The following is a 19,824-nucleotide window of genomic DNA, read 5'->3' as shown; positions in this document are numbered from 1 at the left end:
TAAAACTACAATGCTGCAGATGCAACTCATTTGACACTTACAAGTTTCAAAATAGGTGTTACAAACAACTGTAGTACTTGACTACTAACAATTTTTTTCAAAGGAATTACTGAGGGGTATGGAATAATAGGAAAATAGGGCAGCAAACTTCAGATCTAACTTTTTCCTATCACCGGCTGTGTGGCCATGGGCAGGCCACAGCGATGTTACTTGCCAGTTCCCCTTTTCTCCTCTGAATATGACAGGCCAAGCAGTATTATTTCTGAGGTCTTTGGCCCCAACTATTTTACTGTAATTAGGGCATGTGATTCCATAGCATAGTTATCCTTGGTTAAGTAAGTATTTTTGCTTAGGACACGATGCTAGGTCGAACTTATTTTATGCTCCTAATGGGAAAGAAAAAGCAAATAGAGAGAGACCATTTTAAAGAAACAAATCTGTACTTATATTTGCAAATGATGATGTATAGCTTTGAAGAAAATACAAGGTACAGTTTCTTGGTCAAATAAGTCGTGCTATTTTGTCACTAGGAAGCACATGAAAAATACTAAATTGTAGCTTCCTGGCAGTAGGTGGTTCAAATGCCCTCAGATGTCAATAATGTGACTGCTCTCCATGAAGCCCAGTTACTATCATTTGTTTTTCAAATTTCTTCCCAAGGTGTTTTAGAACTGTCCCTTGCAAAGTCAGTCTTGGCTAGCCAATGAGTATCCATATTACTGTAGAGAAAAATTAGAAAGCTGCATAAAAAATCAACAAGCCAAAAGCCCGAGTATTCCCAGATCCATATCTAGAGGTGGCTAGCAGCACTGTGAGAAAACAAGAAAGAAAAGGCTAGCCACAGAGTGAAAGTAAAACAGCTTTCTCCTCACAGTTTCCAGTGTTGTTGTTATGCAAGAAAGTTAGTATTTTCCAAAAATCAAAGCTATTTGCCATTCATTTTCTAAAATTCCAAATGTCCATTGCTGATTAAAGTTCACCCCGCTACATTGGTGCATATGGAGTCCAAAGTCAATATTTCCTCACCGAAGCAAGTGCTTTCCCCAGAGCGTCTCCAGTCTGGGAGCTGCCTGCTGCCCCACTTCCTCTATTTGCTGCAAAAACAAAGGGCAGAATATGAAAACCAGGCAGTGAGACGTCTAACAATTTTCTATTGCTGGTCCATTTACTCACAATTTAATTGCATTTTTAATGCTAATTACAACACATTAATCTTTAATTAGCATTAATTTGTTTGCTGAGGTAGATGTCAAATATATTCATGTTACATTTTTTACAGATAAAATATAAACCCGACACCTTGATTTAAAGACAAAGTGTTTTAGTTGCCATTCCCTTCCCCCTTGTTGTTTAGAAGTAGTCAATGGTGCCTGGTAGTGGTCTGCACGCTCAAGTCATTGCTCAGAAGTACGGAGCATGTTCAGGCCTCTGAAGTCCTCAGTGTTCAACTCTGTATATTTACACCAAATTGAATTATCCTCATGAATAATTTACACTTGTCCTTAAATCAGGGAAATCTTGAGACACAGCAAAATAGGGTATTCTTAGGTTTAAACAGTAAGTGAAGTGAAACAAAAATGAGAGAAAATACTTTTAATATTTTAAACAATGTACTTTCCACACACTTAAGTTTGTATTCACACTAAAAATTTTTTTGAAGGTTATGCTACTGCTTAAAGTCAATATGGTCTCAAATTCCAGAGATAAAGTAAGTCCACATATTCATAAAGCTTATCTCTACCACCTTAAATGCTGGTATTTTTATCTATAAAACAGATAGAAAAAGAGTATTGTTAATAAAAGTTATATGTTCTGGTACATAAGTCAAAGCCAGCCCTATTGAATCTCTATCTTTAGAAGGTGACTTGTTTTATAACTGAGCACTGAGACAGGGTTGCCAGTGTTCTTCTGAGCTCTCAGTATTAAAGTAATGTCTGGAACTTGGAGAATGTTGCAATTATTAAAGCTCCAATGGTACCAAAGAGACACAGGACTTAAATAAAAGCATTCCCGCAGAACATTTCTATAGTATTTTGTGAAACAAAAAAGGAACACTTAAATCAACCTAGGAACTCAAGCAAAATGCCACTGTATACTTCTGTAACTGAGAACAGTCTCTACTGAGCCAGGTGTGGTGGCACACACCAGTAGTCCCAGCACTCTGGGAGGTTGACGTAGGAAGACAGCAAGTTTAAGTCTGGCTTAGGCAACTTAGCAAGGCCTTGTCTCAAAATAAATAATTTTTTAAAAAGGGCTGGGTATATAGTTCATTGTGAAGGACCTGGGTTTAATCCACAGCACTAAAAAAGATCCAGTGCTATTTGTAGACAGGGGAGCCCTTCTTTTCTGGTTAAGATGTCATCATCCTCTTCTCAAACTGTAACATGTAGTGGTGCTTGTAGATCTTCAGGGGTCAAATTCTCTGCTTTTCTAGACTCTTACTTGTATTATCCTGATCTCTGTTTAGTATAGTTAAGTTACACATTTTATTTTCATATAATGGGCATATCACACCATCTTTTGCTATAACCTTTATTCGATTAATAAAATTCATATACATAGCAATTCATTAATCACCAAAATTGTGAAAAAAATCTGATGCATGAGAAAATAAAAACCCTTGAGAAAGCTTTCTTTTCATATCACAAATGGGTGATATTAAAAATATATGAGTTATTAATATTCAAAATCATAAGTATAAGCAAATTCTTTTAAACAAGAGTCTAATATATAATTGGGCCATGGGAAGCAACCTGGACAGATATCAAACATATTAAAATATTTAACATAGGACAAAAGATAACTGAAATTATATCTAATGTAAAAAATGAGAATTTCTGGGCCAGGGATTTAGCTCAGCGGTTTGGTGGCCTGCCTTGCAAGCACAAGGACCCAAGTTCAATCCTGGTATACACACACACACACACACACACACACACACACACAAAAGAGAGAGAACTTCTACATTAAGGAGTTCTTAAAAAACTAAAGACAATTCTAAAATAAATATAATAAAGACCTGAAAATACATGAAATACTACCATTTTTTCAGTATGGTTTACCATGGTATTTTGGAGGAAAATACCTTCTTCCTAGAAGCAATACTACCTTTCCATTATTATATACTTAAAAATTAGATTTGACAGCCAAAGTAATTTGTGACATCTGCATCATTTGAATAAAGATCTCTATGAAATGAAAGTTCAGAGCCACATAGGAAAAAACAAAATCACATTACCTAACAAGGAACCTAAACCAAAAAAGAACAAGATATTGTTTTAATTATAGATTTAAAAAAAACTTGCTACAGTAGTAGCTTTCAAAAGATTAATTCTTCCTTTGAACAATTTTAAAATGAAAATTTTAAATTAAAAATTGTTTTTCACAAAACCAAAGGATTAAAAACAAAACCAAAAAAAAATCAAGAACATTTTACAAAGTAAAGTACATATCATATAAAATCAAACTTTATGATTTTGTTGGTGCTATATTTTCTAACTAAGCTTTCTACTAGTTTTATACAGGGGAACATTTAAGACTCAGGGAGTAGAATCAAAAATAGAATCAACTATGTACCTCACCTTGTCATGAAAATGTTTCAAAAAACTACAAAGGCTACTCGTGGAAGCCAGTGATAAGAACAGACTATTTTTTAACATGAAGTCATTTTTACCTTGCAGCAGCTGGACAGCCAAACCCAAGGGTTGAAATTTCAAAGCAATTTACTGGGGCCAGTTCACTCTTTCCCTTGGAATGCCTACTATTCTGTTCCAGGAAACACTGAAGGGGGCACATTTTCAATTTCCCTAAATATGTTACGTGACATGGATTTGTCTCTTAAAGATTTCTCTTTTTACTCCTGTGACTGATAGATATATTAAAGGACAGGCAGAATATAAAAGGAAATATATTTTTAATTCTCAAATGGCACACTTTTTCATGTGTGCACCGAGAAACGGGTCATGTTTAGCAAAAATATAAATAAAATTCACCTTTTTGGCTTGAATGCATCAGAATTTGAGTATTCTTCTAGGCTCAACTATATTTGTCAACTGATATTATTAGGAGTTTACAAAAGGTCCATATAACAGAAGCAAAGATGAAAACTACTGCCTTTACTTGGTATTGATTTTATATTATTTTGGTTCCAATCAATTTCACTTGCTTAAGAGATAATCAGCCTCTAAATAAAGCTGTGACATAAATATGACTAGAAGATGAGCAGTTATTAAGAGGAACTGTAATTTTGTAGGAGGATTCAACACTGCCAGTTACCCAAGTATTGTTCAGAGGGCTTAAACACAGGTGCCGTTGCTGGCTCCAATATGAAGCAGGAAGGAGGGTTTCAGAGCTTGCGGTACGTGCTGGACCACCCTCTGTATTAGCCTCTGCTTTGGAGAAATGGCCATTTTCATCAGGACAAACCTGAACAAAACCCCAGGTGCCTGGGGATCTATTCCTGAAAACTCAGAATTCAGAAAATGTTTGTCCTTTTTTGTAACCTCATAACCTGAGGTGGGGAACATCAAGAAGACATCAAAGGGATAAGAAGTGCAGTTCACAGTGTCTGCTAACAGAGGACAAATGCTGTAACAGGTTTCTTTCAACTGTGTCCATATGACCTTCATGTTATTAAACTACTAGAAGCACCCTCACGATGCCATAAGCTTTGTCTATAAAGATGCCAAAAAAGGAATATTTCCAACACTCTACTACGACAACAACTTCAGAGAAAAAAATTCAAACACAGGCTGAAATGTACAGGGGGAAAGCTGGGCCTCATGACCATGTACTGGGAATGGTGGAAAAGACTTAAACTCATTTATTGTTCTCTTTGTAACTAGGGAGCCCTGAAACTGCTGGACAAAATTCATGTTACTTTTTTGCCTTTGTGCCTGGTCATCATGCAAATGTATTTGAAGGCTCAAAATCCTCATAAAATACAAAGTGAATGTTATGTGACTACTCCAATAATAAAATTAGTGTGAAACAGAGTCCTCAAGGGAAAAAGGACAAAATGTTTCTACAAGAAAGCTGTATCCCAAAATGCATCATGTCATACAAACAGGTCATTAAAAGAGAAAGTTATAGGCCAGATTAATTCCTGAACCAGATAGATATTCAAGGGTAATTTTTAGCATATGGTGTATTAAATCAACCTTGGTAGTCTGTTCCTTCAACACTGCTTGGTTTGAGATTTAGAAACATGGGAAACACCGTGCATTAGAAAGCAGACCAGTTAAAAGACGAATAACACAATAATAGTTATAACTATCATGTTAGTTGTATGTCTGATTCCTCTGAGGAGAAGGGAATGCGTGTAGCCCCAAACCACATGAGCTATATTCTGTGAACGTAAATAGATGGCAGCTCAAGCTGGGAGCTGGAGGAGCCAAAGTACTCTCAGCCTTGAGTAGTACTCTGGATTGTGCTAGGACGAAGGTCATCTCACTCCCGATCAGCTGGGGCTTCTGGCCTATATTATCACAGGTAGGAAGGAAATTATGTGGATAGAAACATGTGTATGGCTACTATCCTGTAGACAGTTTGCTCTGGCTGAAATCTAATAATTCACTCCCCTTCCTGCTCTGTATGCATTCTCACAGTCAGAGGCACTGGATTATACTGCTTTTGAGAAATACCAGGAGCCTAACACAGAAAGTGTTTTAGGAATCAAGTCAAAGGGCTCTGGTATTGGTGATTCCTGAAGACTTCTGACTGCTTCTCTCCTTCACTGTTGACTGCTGTAATTCTCATGGTTTTTCCTATCTATTGCTTTCATACAATTCTAGGGTGTTTAAAAGACCCTTCCAATTTGGAAATGATGAATGTAATCTCCAGAGGTTGTTGGTAAGGCTTGAGAGAAAAGGAGTGGGACTATGTGCCACAAAATACTTCACTCTTCAATTTTCTTAAGGATCCAAAATGAATGTTCCCTTTTCAAAAAAAAAAAAAAAATCCCCTCATTAATCTAATTTAAGTATTATCCTGCCAAGGTTTTTTTAAAAAAAGATATTGGGCATTAAAGGGAAGGAAAAACTGAGAAAACTGGCCACTTTTCTAAGCAAAACAAATAAGCCATTCCAAACCTCAGTGAGCACTTTCCATCTCTGAGGTACAACAAACAGACAAGCAGCAAGGGAATGAGCATCCAGAGAGGGCACCTCCTGATGGTCCTAGAGACTGCATGTCATTCCAAAGCCCCTGTGTTGTTTTAGCTTCATGCCAGGGCAACTGCTAATCACCAAGAAGACCTATTTATGTCACACACAACAGAGACTTAGAGTAGTGGCCTTCTCAACTGAAAGAGCAGCTTTCTCAGGCATCAGGTTGTGTATGAAAAGACTATACCACTTTGCAACTTTCCACCAAGAAAAAATGAAAAAATGTGACGTCCATGTGTTAGTGTTTGAACGCCATTCTTACAGCATTAGTATTGCTTACAGTTATTTTCTACAGAATCATGTGTGTAATTTCAAACATGTGTCAGGCTATGTGTTCCCTATTTACCAATTATTTAATTAGCTCTGTTTGTTCTTTGAGATACAGGCAATGTAATATTTCTTTATTTCCTGAGTCTCAGAATGAGTGAGTATATGCCAAATATTTTCAAAAGTCTACAGATGTATCCGATTAATCCATACTGTTTGTTAGGGAAGTATCACTAACATCAGAAGAGAAAGCTTCTCTTCTTGTCATGCAGACATGCTGCCTCTGCTGACTTCCACCTCACTCTGAAAACCAAACCAGAGCCTAAGAGAACATAAGTGAAAAGAAACATGAGCCACCGGTACTCTGTGCAATCCTAAGACTTATTATAGTATTTAGACTTTGCTCTGCATTTGTATTTACGGAATTGGAGAACATGATATTTGAAAGAAAATACTCAAATGTTCTAGAATGTTCTCCCTTAAAGTAACCTTAAACTAATTTCTATACTATTTATGCAAATAAATAAGGGCCTGTTCCTCCAAGAACTTAAATTACCCTGTCTACCTTACTTTTTGAAAGATTGTAACTTTTTAACATTTGCTAATGGATTTTGACAAGCACACTCATTACTGTGAGATAGTTTACATAATAGATTTCTTAAAAAGTCCTTTTCTGAGTTGCAAAAATCTTACACTTCTCTCTTTAAAATAGCACTCTTGTAATTATTTAGATCCTTAAACAGGGCTGTGTGTTCTACAAAAAGTTAAATCCATCTTTAGCATGCAGCTGAGTCCTTAGCAGGTAGCAGTCACCTATGGTTCCACTCTGCCACACTCTATGAGTGGTCTGTCCTGTTAATCCACAAGCTAATGATGAAGTGGCCAGTTTAAACCAGGCAAATCTTATTCCCATGGAGACTTGTGATTGAGCTGCCCACTGTTAATGGGGGATGATTTATGCCATCAGGTAATATCTCTCTCTTTCCAAGTCACACTGCTCCTCTCCCAGGAAGACAGTTTTGCCAATCAATCCATAAAACTTGCTTTCAAAAGTGCCTAAGTATATTTTCCTCAATTCAAGGGTCTCCTCCACCTTCATACTTTTCTGAAAAAGAAAATTAGTCAACCCATAAGTAGACAGGAAACCAGTCATATAAGAGGATGAATGACTGGTCATCCTTCTTTATAACCAAATCTCATGACTGCAGAAAGGGGCTTTCCATTTGTCAAACCACAGTGAAGTGAAATATGCTTTTCTCACTCTTTCAGTTCTGCACTTTTCTTTCTTTCTTGTTTTAAAAATCTGCCAAAACTGCACTGATAGCTAACCAAACTTCCCCACGTGACCTCTGTCCATAGCTCTCCAAGGTCAAACTGGTGTAACACACTTGTAGACACTTTATTATGAAAAGTTACAGAAACGGAAACTCTTTCCTAAATTTGTTTCTTAGCGAGACATGATAGCGAAGGGCTGCGAGATGGCTCATTTCAAGTGTGAACTAAATTACTGAATAAGCAGAGTGGGTATTATTTAGGCAGAAATTATATTTGCAACATTTCAAAACACATCTCCTTCATCAAAAACTCTCCCACATAAGTGATTCACACCGCTTTTCGAAGTTCTACACACTATCTAAAGAAAAAAGAACTGACAAGGACTAAGGAATAAACAGCAGCATTATTCTGTCACAAGATGTTCTCTGAAAAATATACACCAAGTATTCTCATCAGTGACCCTCTGGGAGTGGTCCTCAGGCCAGACAAACTGTGGATCTCACCTTGAACCAGAGTGGGTGGTGAGCAATGAAGGCTCTAAAAGGGTCTGGGAGCATCAAGACGTGCTTCATGATTGAATGACAAGGTTGTCAAGGCAGATTCAGAGTGGAGAGCTGCCTTTCTGTCACCCATACTCTGGGGTAAGCTGGACATCCTGCCTATGTGTTTCTTGAGGAAGGCACTTCTGGTGCAGACTGATCTGCCCAAAGAAGCGGATAATAATGGACAACACAGAAAATGATTAGATTGTGGCTTGGTTCATGTGGTGGCATTGGAAATCTTCTTGGGCATTAACATGGTAAATTATTTCTAAGACAGCAGCAGGTATTTTAGCCCCATGGATGCCCAGCTACCTCCTTGCTCTTGGGTAAATAAAACTCCTTTCCCTGAAGGGCTCCACAGTGCCATTCTCCAGGAGAAGCTCATCTAGCTATTAATAGGGCTACGACAATTTCATACATACTAGTCTTCATAAGACAGTCGTGCATTATGGCACAGTGGCTGGTATTTGGCAAGTGCTTAATAACCATATTAAGAGCTATTCTGTCCTCTATCTCACTAGTCTATGGTGGCTGGTATTAATAAAGAGTTCACTGTGTTCATTATTTGAGAGTATAAGAAGCAAAGAGGAGCTTTGGTCTATTTAAACCCTGTTTAATTTAATGACTCATAATGGACAAAGTACTCAAATTTCAGTTTCCTGTGACCAAAAAAAAAAAAAAAGTGTTTATGGTCAATCCAGTGATTATTTCTGTTTGGCTCATTTGTTTGTTCATTCGGGTAAGTGACAAATATTTATTGCTTAGTTGCTGTTTGGTTATGGAGGGATAAAAAAAGAGGTTCTTTATTATTAAATCCTGACATGGGCTGTCAGCATCAGAACTGACATGTCTGTGACTCACCCATTATACTGTCTGTCCCGTTGGCAGGAGGCGTACAGGAGGAGGTGCTGTAGTGGTTTGTGCCACTACGATGGAAAGTGGACATCGGAGGAAGACTGGAATTGATGTCTGCTGAGGAGTGTGATGGATAGCTCTAGAAGAAAAGGCAAAAAAGGAGGGCACATTCAACCACATAATATTCAGTGAATTAGTTTCCTAATACTTCTTCCAGTATTCTCCATTCCACAACGGAGCCAGCTTTTAGAATTTCAAAATAGCTAAGAATGCACCTTGCTTAGATCTGACAGCTTTCATTTTTCAAATAATAAAATACATAGGTGTATAGCTTGAGTTTGTATCAAATGTAGAAGGATTTAATGGTGGCATGTGACATTGAGAAATGAAGACAAATTCTAAATCGACAAATCATTGCTTAAACACATCTCCCAGATTTTAGCAACATAAAAAAACTATCTTTACCCTTACTTTTTTATAGTCTATTGATCAAATGGAAAAAATTTCACTATAAATGAACAAACAACATTCAGAGCCACGGGATTAAAACTGTACTTCATCCTGACCAACTGAATAGTAAGTGGCAAACAGTAACCTGAGATCATCTTTATGATCTCAGCAGCAAGTAGAAAATGGTAAATGAAAAAAATTTGCCAAGCATCAATGATTAAATATTTTTTCTAGTCCAAAGCATAAATACATAAAACCTTAAATTGTGACTGTATTAAATTACAATTGAACCAAAAAGGAACTGAGAATGACTAATTTGATTTGAGCTCTTTCTGGACATGTTGTTGCCATATAGCTGAAGAACATCTTTAGAGAATCATTTGGTTTAAGACTTGGCTTTGAGTTCAGTTACTGTATTAGTTGCCCAATTAAGTTACTTTTCTTGGGGCTAACCATAAAGCCTGTAAAATGGCAAACACTGCTACATATCTCCTTGAGAGTGAGTATACCTATAAAGAAACACCAATCTATTTTCCCTTTCAAGATAAAACATAGCTTAAAAGTTGTTCTCCCAGCATTTGAATGTATCACAGATACATATAAGAAAACTCTTAAAGATAACTATTTTCCTCATCAGTAATAATGAGATATGATCTTCATCATATGACTACTGGATATACTGTTAAAATTGTTTAATTCAAAATCAGAGATTGCATATGGTACTAATGCTCAAGGGTATTTAATGCCCAAACATTTGCTCACACATAGTGAAAGTGCTACCTTGGTGTTTCTCCATTGATTTTGTGAGAACCGTGTTGAGTTCTGCCTCTTCCTGGAAGATTAACTTACTACTTCTACCATCTCCATGATCCCTGTTCTGTGTCCCTAATGCACTTGCATTCTGCCATTTAATGCTCAAGTGCACTGCCTTCCCTTGCTGGTTCTTTCAAGTCTATTTGGGGAGGGAATGGAGCTCACATCTCTGCATGTCACAACTTGTGGAGAAGTACTGAACTCATATTAACACTAGATGTTCATCGAGCAGCTCATTATCAGTTAAAGTTTAATAAATATTGGACTGAAATGCAACATGTAGGAAATAAACACACATTTACATGACATATGGTGGTCTTTGAAAATATTTACCTCCACTCACACAAAGAATCGAACTTAACAGAATTTATTGAAAAAGTGGATGTGATTGGCTTAAAAATTTCTAACTTTATGAAAATGCCTTTGAAATTTTTAAATTTCATGACTCTTTTTCCTTCAGCAAAAAATTCTTTTTGCTACTTTTAAAAATCTTTTCAACTGAATTCCTCAAGTAGTTTTATGTATCCTCACTAAAGAACAATAGTATGGGCCTATCCTGCAGCTAATCAGAAAGACTGGCAGGGTCATGCAACACCAAACTTAGCATAGCAGTGATAAAGCTATATAATAGGATTATAATAAAGAAGGAAAGACAATAGAATGTAGAAAAGGAAAAATAAAGGGAATGGGATGGAAGTATTACTTCACTCCTACAAGGCCCTATTCTTTTCTGAGATTTTAGAGAACAAATTATAAATCAGTCCAAAGTATGCAAAAAATTTTAAAAAGAGGAATGGAATCATGCAACATATTTAAATAACTACTAACAACAAGAAAACAAGACAGGAAAAAGATAATCCCATCAGTGAGACTTCTTTGAACACTGTATGTAAAATGGGCAGTAACTTGGGATTTGATAAACAGAGTTAATTCTAAGTGCAGCAAATGGAAATAAAAATTAATCCCCATAGATTTTAATGGGGGAAACCAAGGCAAGGCAATACACATTAAATCAGTTATTTTTAGAGACTCATTGAAAATTAGGTGCTGAAAGAAATTAATGAGATTTATAATGATTATTTATCAATGAAAAGTGTCTCGAAAACTGTCACTCAGAGATGTAATGAATACACTACAGAGAACAATAGTGTTATGTAAGTAATGTCTCTCTTAGAGCATTTAGGGATCAATTCTAAGAGGTCCTCTTATCTTAGTCTCTTTCTCCAGCTATTACTGTCTTATTAGGAAGGCATGAAGCTAATGAGATGAAATGAGTGGCTTTCTATGCCCACTGTTTGTATAATTTTTACTTCTGATACTCAAAGATAATATATTCAGAGCTTATGCATTGAGCAAGTGGTAGAAACATTGGCCTTGGTGATGTTTTCTATCACTCAATGGGCTGATAATTGAAAGATTAGAAAAATATAATAATCAGCAGCACATACTAATAAATCATGTTTTGGGCTAAGGTAGGGTTTCACAGCCTTGGATACTTCTTTTCTGGGGGTTCTCCTGTGCAACATAGCATTTTTATCAGCATTCCTAGTCCCTACCCACTAGATTACAGTACCACCTAATACCTAAATGTAACAACAAAAACATCTCTAGACAATGCCATGTGTTCCAGAAGGGGCAAAATCACCCCAGCTAAGAAGTACTAGAGTACAGGTTTATGTTACAAAAAATAAATGAATTCCTTTATACTAAAATGTCAGACTCTCAGGAATATTTCACTCTATAGTGCAAAGACCATGCCTAAATCATGCCAGATAGTAAGGACTGTACCATATTCTTAGAAAGAACTGCCATGTCATTTCTAACTTAAATCTTCTATAATGGCCCATTACAGAGCTTAACCACAAACTCCATTCATCTGGGTGATTTTGTGTATGTATCTGCAACAAGAAGTGATTAGTTGTGGGATTCTCTTGTAGAGGCTGAAACTATAAAGGGGATTTAAAGACTTAAAATTGGTGAGTTGACAGTTGCTACTGAAATACGTGGATTTTAAGCATTATAATTATACATTTTATTATAGTATGGCATAAAGTGATGAAGGCAACAATGTTTCTAAGACGCTTTACCTTTAGAAATAAGACTAATGTGATCAAATCATACCCAAAATAAATCCAGGAAAAGCTCTCTTCTTTTTCTTAAACAGTCCCTTTTTTCAGCATGGGACTAGCCAAATGCTATGGACAACATCTATAAGGAACTACGTTATTTTCAAGTGGAAAGACACTGACTACTGGTTTATATTCAAATTATTCTCCATCAGTGTCAGGTTCTTCAAACCACTCCGATGAGAGATTTTCATATGGTTAAGTTGTGAAATTACAATGATAACTAACTAATGTAAAAATTCAATAATTCCACTCTCCGTAGGGAAACTAATTAGGATATGTTATCAGAGGCCTTACTCATTTACCCTTGAAAACAAAAATTCTACTCTCTGAGATTTGCTAACTGATCATTTTAAGAATGAAAAACTTATTTTTGGTGATGGATGCCACAGAAATAGCATCTCATGTGACCTACTGTATAACATCTTCAAAATGATGTTTCTTTCTGGTTGGTAATATTGTCCTGGTTCATTAAAATTTTTTCTAAAAAAATATAGTTGATTTTCATTTTGGAACTACATTTTTAAATGCACTAAACACAATTTAAAGATAACTCCCCCATGCAGTATACTTAAATAGTATAAAATCAAATTATCTAATGCAAAATTCAAGAGACAGAGAGAAGGAAAATCAAATAGGCAACTCTTCAAAGGATTGAATTTCCAACACATTAGCATGGTGTCAAAACATTTATCTGTAATTAAAACTTTGCTAGTTTGATCACTAGTTCCTGGAGAAGTAGAAAGAATGGGAGAAAAATGGTAAATGTTAGCCAAAGGAAATTCTAATGTAAAACTTTGACTTTCTAAGTATGATGTGGGAGAAGAAATCAAAGTCAGTCATCTATTTACCAAAAATGCATTACAATTTGAGCTATTTTGTGATTTACACACTTGAATTTGGTAGGTAATATACAAAGAAATATCCATTTCTACCTATATTAGTTGCCTCTCAGGAGCATATAGGTTAACCGACCACACAATGTCACTATCATTAAATTCCTAATTTAATTTGAACCAATTAAATATGTATTTTTGAGGATATCAGAAATTTCCTGCAGTCTTTTTGGTTGTAAGAGTGGGATATAAGACCCCTTTTATATATCTACAGTGGTTAAACAAAAGAGAGGAAAGACCACAGACAGTATTACTCCTATTACCATAATAAAGAATACTAATGTGGGTATGAGAAGAAACAAGGATACACTGCAAGGCTGAAGAAAAGTGATACGAATACCTGTATGGACGTTGGATCTGCATGCCTTTATGTGTGTGCACGATTTAAAGCCCTTTTTTTTTTTTTTAACACTACACATATTGTTGCACACGGGATTCAAGTCCCATCTGATCTGAATCCCAAATGCAACACATGATCTATACACTTTCCTTAAATTTGTAAGTGGATTCTGAACTGTGATAGTTTTTAAGTTTAGAAAGTCAGATGAGCTGCTTCCTCCAGCATAAAGAAATATACTAGCATGACCGAGTACAGGTTGTCAGCAAAGTGGAAACTCTTAATAATAAACACACAGCATGTGTAGTCCAGCCATGTTTACCTGAAGTAGGGTAAAGGAGAATATCAGTGGCAGACTGGAGTATGTGGAGATAAAGTTAAAATAGGGGCAACTGGAATTTGATCTGCAGACATCCCACAGCAGTGTTACTGATAAGAACATTTAGGAAATATAAATTCTTTCCTTCAAGTGGATAACAAGAGGTCAAAGCTGACATGGATGGAAGTGACATGGACGTGTGATGCAAATAACATGCTCTCAAAGTCCACTATCATTCTGTGACCTGTAGTGCTTAGAATGCAAAAAAAGCACAAAGAATGCCATTGGCGAAATCTGGCAGTCCAAAGAGTGCGTATTTATGTACCGAGGGAAGATGACACAGTGATAAAGAAAGCAGAGAAAACACACTAAACAAAAGAACGGTGATAGAATCTAGAAGGCTTACAAAAGTGATCTGATGCTGCTATGTCTCTGATCACAGAAATGAAACAATGTAGGAATAAGGGTGCTATTTTTGCATTTATTTGCAGGGTTATTGTGTATACACATGGGACGACAGAGGTGAGATTCTATAAAGTAGTTGTGTTATTCCCCACGTATGGGTAAATCAGCCTTACCAAACGTTCATGTGGATGCAGGCTACAGTAGCTGCTAGACTGTGGAATATGAGAAGAATTGCCCAACATTCCTCCGTAGCCAGGCTGATTCATCCCACTGGAGGAGCTCCAAGGGTCACTGCTGTGATGACCATCTGTAAAGGACAAAGAAAACCATGACTTTTCTGAGTCATTTAGCTTTGCCTTATAGAATAGGGTTTTTTCATATACTTGAAAATGACCGCCTGTTGTGTATTCATGTTTGTGTTGATAAGCTGATTACATCACAAGACAGTCATCGTTATTTTTTCCCCAAGTGGCTCTATATTGTCAAATAAAAACACTGAACAAAGTTAGTGTTCTTAGTAAAAACACAACTGTAAAGGAACAACAGAGCATGTTTCTATACAGAACTTTGTCAAGTCCTCAAAGTAATGCCAAAGGAAATGTTAGTCAGAAGTTTCTGACTCTCTTTTCTTATGAAAACCAAATAAAAAGTTAAACTATACTTAAACTTTGAGGTGAAAACAAAACAGTTGAGACATTACAGAGTTGACAAGTTTATAAGTTTGAAAAGCATGGAAAGACTTAAGCAATGAAATTTGAAGAACAACTCAAATGTAAAAAGCTGGATTTCCTTTTTGTAACATCCATGATAGGTTGAATTAATGGTGGAACTGCATTATGCAAGAAGATTTTCAAATATATAGTACTGAGTTTTTTTTTTTTTTAGGGATATAGGTATGAAGTTATTTTAAACTTTCAATGACAACTTAAGTAGTATATAAATACCATGAGAAAAATTTGAGAACCTCTAGATTTTATGAAATTATTTATGACTTAAAAAGAGGATTTAAAGATACATGGAATGGGTATAAGTTGTTTTTAATGGATGTTAATATTTTGTCAGCACCAGATTAAAAATATTCCTGCATTTTCTCTCCTCTAGGCCCTGTTGGCCTAGAGGTGATTTTTGGAGATTGTTATTGTTTGTTTGTTTTTCTTTTCTCAAACTGAGGAGCAAAATATGGCCTATACCAATTCATTCATTTTTTTCTTCATTTAATAGTTGAACAAAAATTGAGTCCTGAACATATACCAGGCCCTCAGCTGGGTATTAAATATATAGCAGTAGTACTTGCTTGAAGCTAAGAGTATGGAAATGATTAAAGTATATTATGTGCATGTACAAATCTGCCAAAATGAGACTTATTAATCTGCATTACCAATATGCACTAAAAAAACGTAGGGGAAAAAGATCCCCCCAAAAAGGCCTTAAATATTTAGGTAATATGAAGTTCAATTTGATACTGCATTTTCATGAAGCCATTTTTCAGTGAATTTTTAAATCTACAAGTTAGAATTTCAGAACTGAACTGGACTAGCTTTACAACAGAAAAAAAATCAATGATAGATTTCTGTAAGACCTATGCAAACAAAATCAGGCCTGTGATTTTGATACTTTAGCATTTTAACTAGAAGGTGGAAATTAAAGTTAAAAATAAGAGGCCAAAATACTAAGCTTAAAATGTGTCCCTGACAGTCTGTATATCACATGCTAGTACTGCGCTATTTCAAGCCTTCAATTCTCAGGGTACCAGGTACCCCTCTACTGAAGGAAGCTGAGGTAAGACAGCAATCAGGATGCACATTCCTGGGGTAGTCAGGTGAAAACAGGTTTTCTGAATGTGCTTTAGTCCTCAGACTGCAAAAGTTTAAATTCAAGTATGAAATTCAAGACCCCTAGCATCTTAAATAGACTGCATACTTGACAAATAAATGGAGATTATATATCATTGAGTATGAGTCTCTTGAAACATTCTGACATGATATACAGGGTGGCAATACATTTAGGATTGTTAACACAGAATACTTGATGCAGACTTATAAAAATACTTATTTTACATAAATTATGCTTTTCGCAGTAAATTAATATTTATCACATCCCATGATCTTGGCATAATGTTGTTTTGAAAGAATAGAATTAGATGTGTGCAAATTAATTGTGCTCATCATAAATGTCAGCTCAACCTTTTTTTTGCTTTCTGAGTATTCATACGCAGAAAAATGAATTTACTCCTCTTATTTCGTGTAGTCTGCTAAGTAAACGTACCTACTGTTTTAATCTACCTCGCTAACCCTGCAATGTGTACAGTTCAAGCAAGCTACTTTTCCAAGCAGACAGAAGAAACCTGTCCTGTCAATTTTCTCAATGAAAATCTGCCTTGAGTGTCGAATCCTTTAGTTGACAAAACCTGAAAACACCTGTAAGACAATTTCTACCACTGCTCAAAAGAGGGGAGCTGACACTGTGGTACCTAACGGTTTACTGTGGAAGGTAATTAAGTCCTTCACCATGGCGGTGACACACCCAAGTGACTAGTTTGCTGTGTCCCTTTGAGAATTACACATAGGACAGGTCACAAACATAAAAGATCTCTGTGAATACAAACTCCATTATGTGTGGAACATATACTCTGTATTCCTCAGGGACCCATTAAGATTCCATTTTATAGACTTTTCATGGAATTGCACATGTAAGCCAGCAACCTGAAAAAGCTAACACTTTGAAGTGAAAGTAGATAACTCTCTTTTTATCAGAATAGTTTCCAGTATGTCCACTGAGACACAGGGCTGCTTCGCAGGCACTCTTCCTCCTCTTCCTGTGACACATGGCCCTTCTCATAGTAGCACAGAGAAAGAAGTCCCATAGGTTTTACCCACCCAGGCAATAAAGGTTAAAACTTCTGTGCACAGGGATCCTTGGTAAACCCCATATCTACAGACAGGGTAACTTGCCAAAAGAATCACCACATTTTAAAAATGAGTATAGCAGACAAGTCAGGAATGGAGCCCTTTGCTGCATCCTCTATTTAGGGCATCCTTGAAGTAGCTGCTGTCATTTCAACCATCTCAGACTTTTCCAGGAAGCAGAAAGGAGACACGCTACCAGGAGCAATATTGTAAGTTCTGTAGGACACACATTTATCTGCGTTTAATTAAGTACAGTACACAATTAAAAGAACAAATATATCTTATCATCCTATATTTTTCTATATGTTGTTCCCTCATAAAAAAGTTGTTTTTGTTTTTTTTCACTCTAAATCAGTAATCATGCTGGGATAGAGCTTTCACCATGTGATATCCCAATCTTTAGCTGGCTTTCTTCAACTTAGTGGAACTTTTGTTGTTACTTGCAAATTAGTGAGTGGCTGAAATTTTTATATAAATTATACATGGGAGAATCTGTTCCCTGTTGGCTAAATCCAAGATGGTTAAAACATACTCTGCACTTAAACACTCCTAAATGTAATACGTGTTTTGAGAATGGCAAAGATGCTTAAGAGGTCAGCCCTAGAAGAACAGTAGAATCGGTTTTAGGTGAACCAGATCAATATAATCTTATCATTGCTTAAAGGGCTTTATTTTTTAAAAAAAGTTTTAGCTAAGTTAATTTTTAAGGAATTTATAAAAAGAACATGACTGCCACTATATTTCATCCTCATCTACTACCCTGCATGACATGTAAAGATCTGACAAATTTCCCCATACATGAGAAAGAACCTTACCTTGCATGAAGAAGGAGCTAGGGAAAGTGCTGGCTGCTGGTTTTGAGGAAGGGTAGCCTGGCGAGTCCCTATTGTAGTCGGCAGTGCTTGCTGATGGAGCATAGACCTGAGGAAGAAGAACCAAATGAGTTTTGCTTTTTGCATTGACCAATGCATCTCAATGTTCACTATTTTATAAGAAGCTAAATTCCTATCCTGACGCAGTTTCAACATGATCTAACTCTAGAAACACTGCCTCTTTAGAACACAGCAAAGCAAAAAAGAAAATGCTCCATATATTTTTGTGAACAGAAAATAACCAGGTATGGTATTTTCCAGTTACAGACAAGAATATTGCAAGCCATGTCTAGTTGTAAATATACTGTGGAATACCCTTAGGGTAGCCCTGAGTCTAAGCATTTCCCCTTTTTGTAAACATACACGCCCCACAAGTGTGTGAAAGGTAAAACCAGAAAGACTTGTATTAAGCCTCTCCCAAAAGACAGAGTAAAACTCTAACTTTTCAATCGAAATTTTCACTTTTGAAGGGAAAGAAGCAGGGACTGACAGGGAGGAGGAAGGGATGAATCATCGAGACCACAGAAAGTGATAAATATATCTTGGACTATTAAATTCCCATAGTGTCAGCTTTTTGCAGAGATGCATAAAAAGGATCATTAAAAGTCTGGATCTACACAAGACCACCAACAATCAGTGTGTACACAGGAAGAGGGGGCTCTTCCTTTTTTACTGCTTATTATATTTGTGCGTACAATAAACTTAAGAAGTGTGCCAAAGATCTAATTTACTTATATTTGCTTACTAATACCAATGAGAGTTGGGGAACTAGTTCTTTGTAAAAATAGCCTATGAATTTTCTTGTTTATGTTGCCTTTAAACAGGACAGCATAGTAGAAAAGTACTAATTCTTAAGGTATAGTTTAATTGGTTTTCCTCCTTGCTTTTTCTGTTAAATATAATTTTTAACCCCATTTTCTTTTGCTCTAAAAGTTCCTCTCTCCAGATGGTTGGAAAGACTGAAACACTGTCATCCTCCTGATGAAAATGGATACCTTCCTGCCTCCATTTTGAAGCAGGCAGCGGCTTACGAAATTGGCAGTGAGCCTGCAGTGATATTTACAGGTCACAGTAAAAGGAAAAGAAATTCACCAATAAAAAGACGACTGCAGGGTTACCAAAAAATAACTCCCGTCTCTTTTTTATGGCACACATCTAATAAACACCCTAAGAAAAATTATATAATTGCTCTCAAATCACTATGAATCACAAATGAAGCATTAATACAAGGTTTAGGATTTCACAAAGGATAGGTCCATCGGGACAGATGTGGGAGAATATGTATACACATCTATATGTCACACAAATGCTACATTTGCCTCCCGCCCGTGCCCTTGAAAATTGGGAGAAGGTTCTAGAGATTACAACAAACAAAAACAAACCAGAAAAACTCACATTCTAGAAAACAAAGATGTTTTTCCTAACTCACAAGGGGAATTAAGACCTGCATTTCACAGGATTTTATTTTGTAATTTTCTTCACAGTTTAAACATATGAAGACCAATTTGCTCCTATTTCCATAAAACATTTTCCAAGTATCTGTAAGGAACAAATAATAAAGTGTAGGGCAGAAATCTAACACTAAACTAATAACAAC

At 36.2% G+C, this 19,824-nt stretch overlaps 1 protein-coding gene across 18 annotated transcripts in view; it reads right to left on the bottom strand.

Annotated features, from left to right (window-relative positions):
• Positions 1-19,824, bottom strand: part of Tcf4 (transcription factor 4) — a 343,664-nt gene that overhangs the window by 31,445 nt on the left and 292,395 nt on the right. For all 18 annotated transcript variants that reach the window (XM_010611524.2, XM_010611528.2, XM_010611527.2 and 15 more), the window contains 4 exons: positions 18,171-18,276; positions 14,623-14,756; positions 9,110-9,242; positions 1,027-1,094 (listed from right to left, as the gene is read on the bottom strand). In XM_010611524.2, coding sequence (XP_010609826.1) covers positions 1,027-1,094; positions 9,110-9,242; positions 14,623-14,756; positions 18,171-18,276 — 441 coding nt within the window. The remainder of the gene's footprint in view (positions 1-1,026; positions 1,095-9,109; positions 9,243-14,622; positions 14,757-18,170; positions 18,277-19,824) is intronic.

The sequence above is a fragment of the Fukomys damarensis genome, unplaced genomic scaffold, assembly GCF_012274545.1.
Source record: "Fukomys damarensis isolate Sample0158 unplaced genomic scaffold, DMR_v1.0_HiC HiC_scaffold_30, whole genome shotgun sequence".
Lineage (NCBI taxonomy): Eukaryota > Metazoa > Chordata > Mammalia > Rodentia > Bathyergidae > Fukomys > Fukomys damarensis.
Note: the sequence above shows the minus strand (reverse complement) of the source record. Positions and strands in the feature narration are given on the sequence as shown.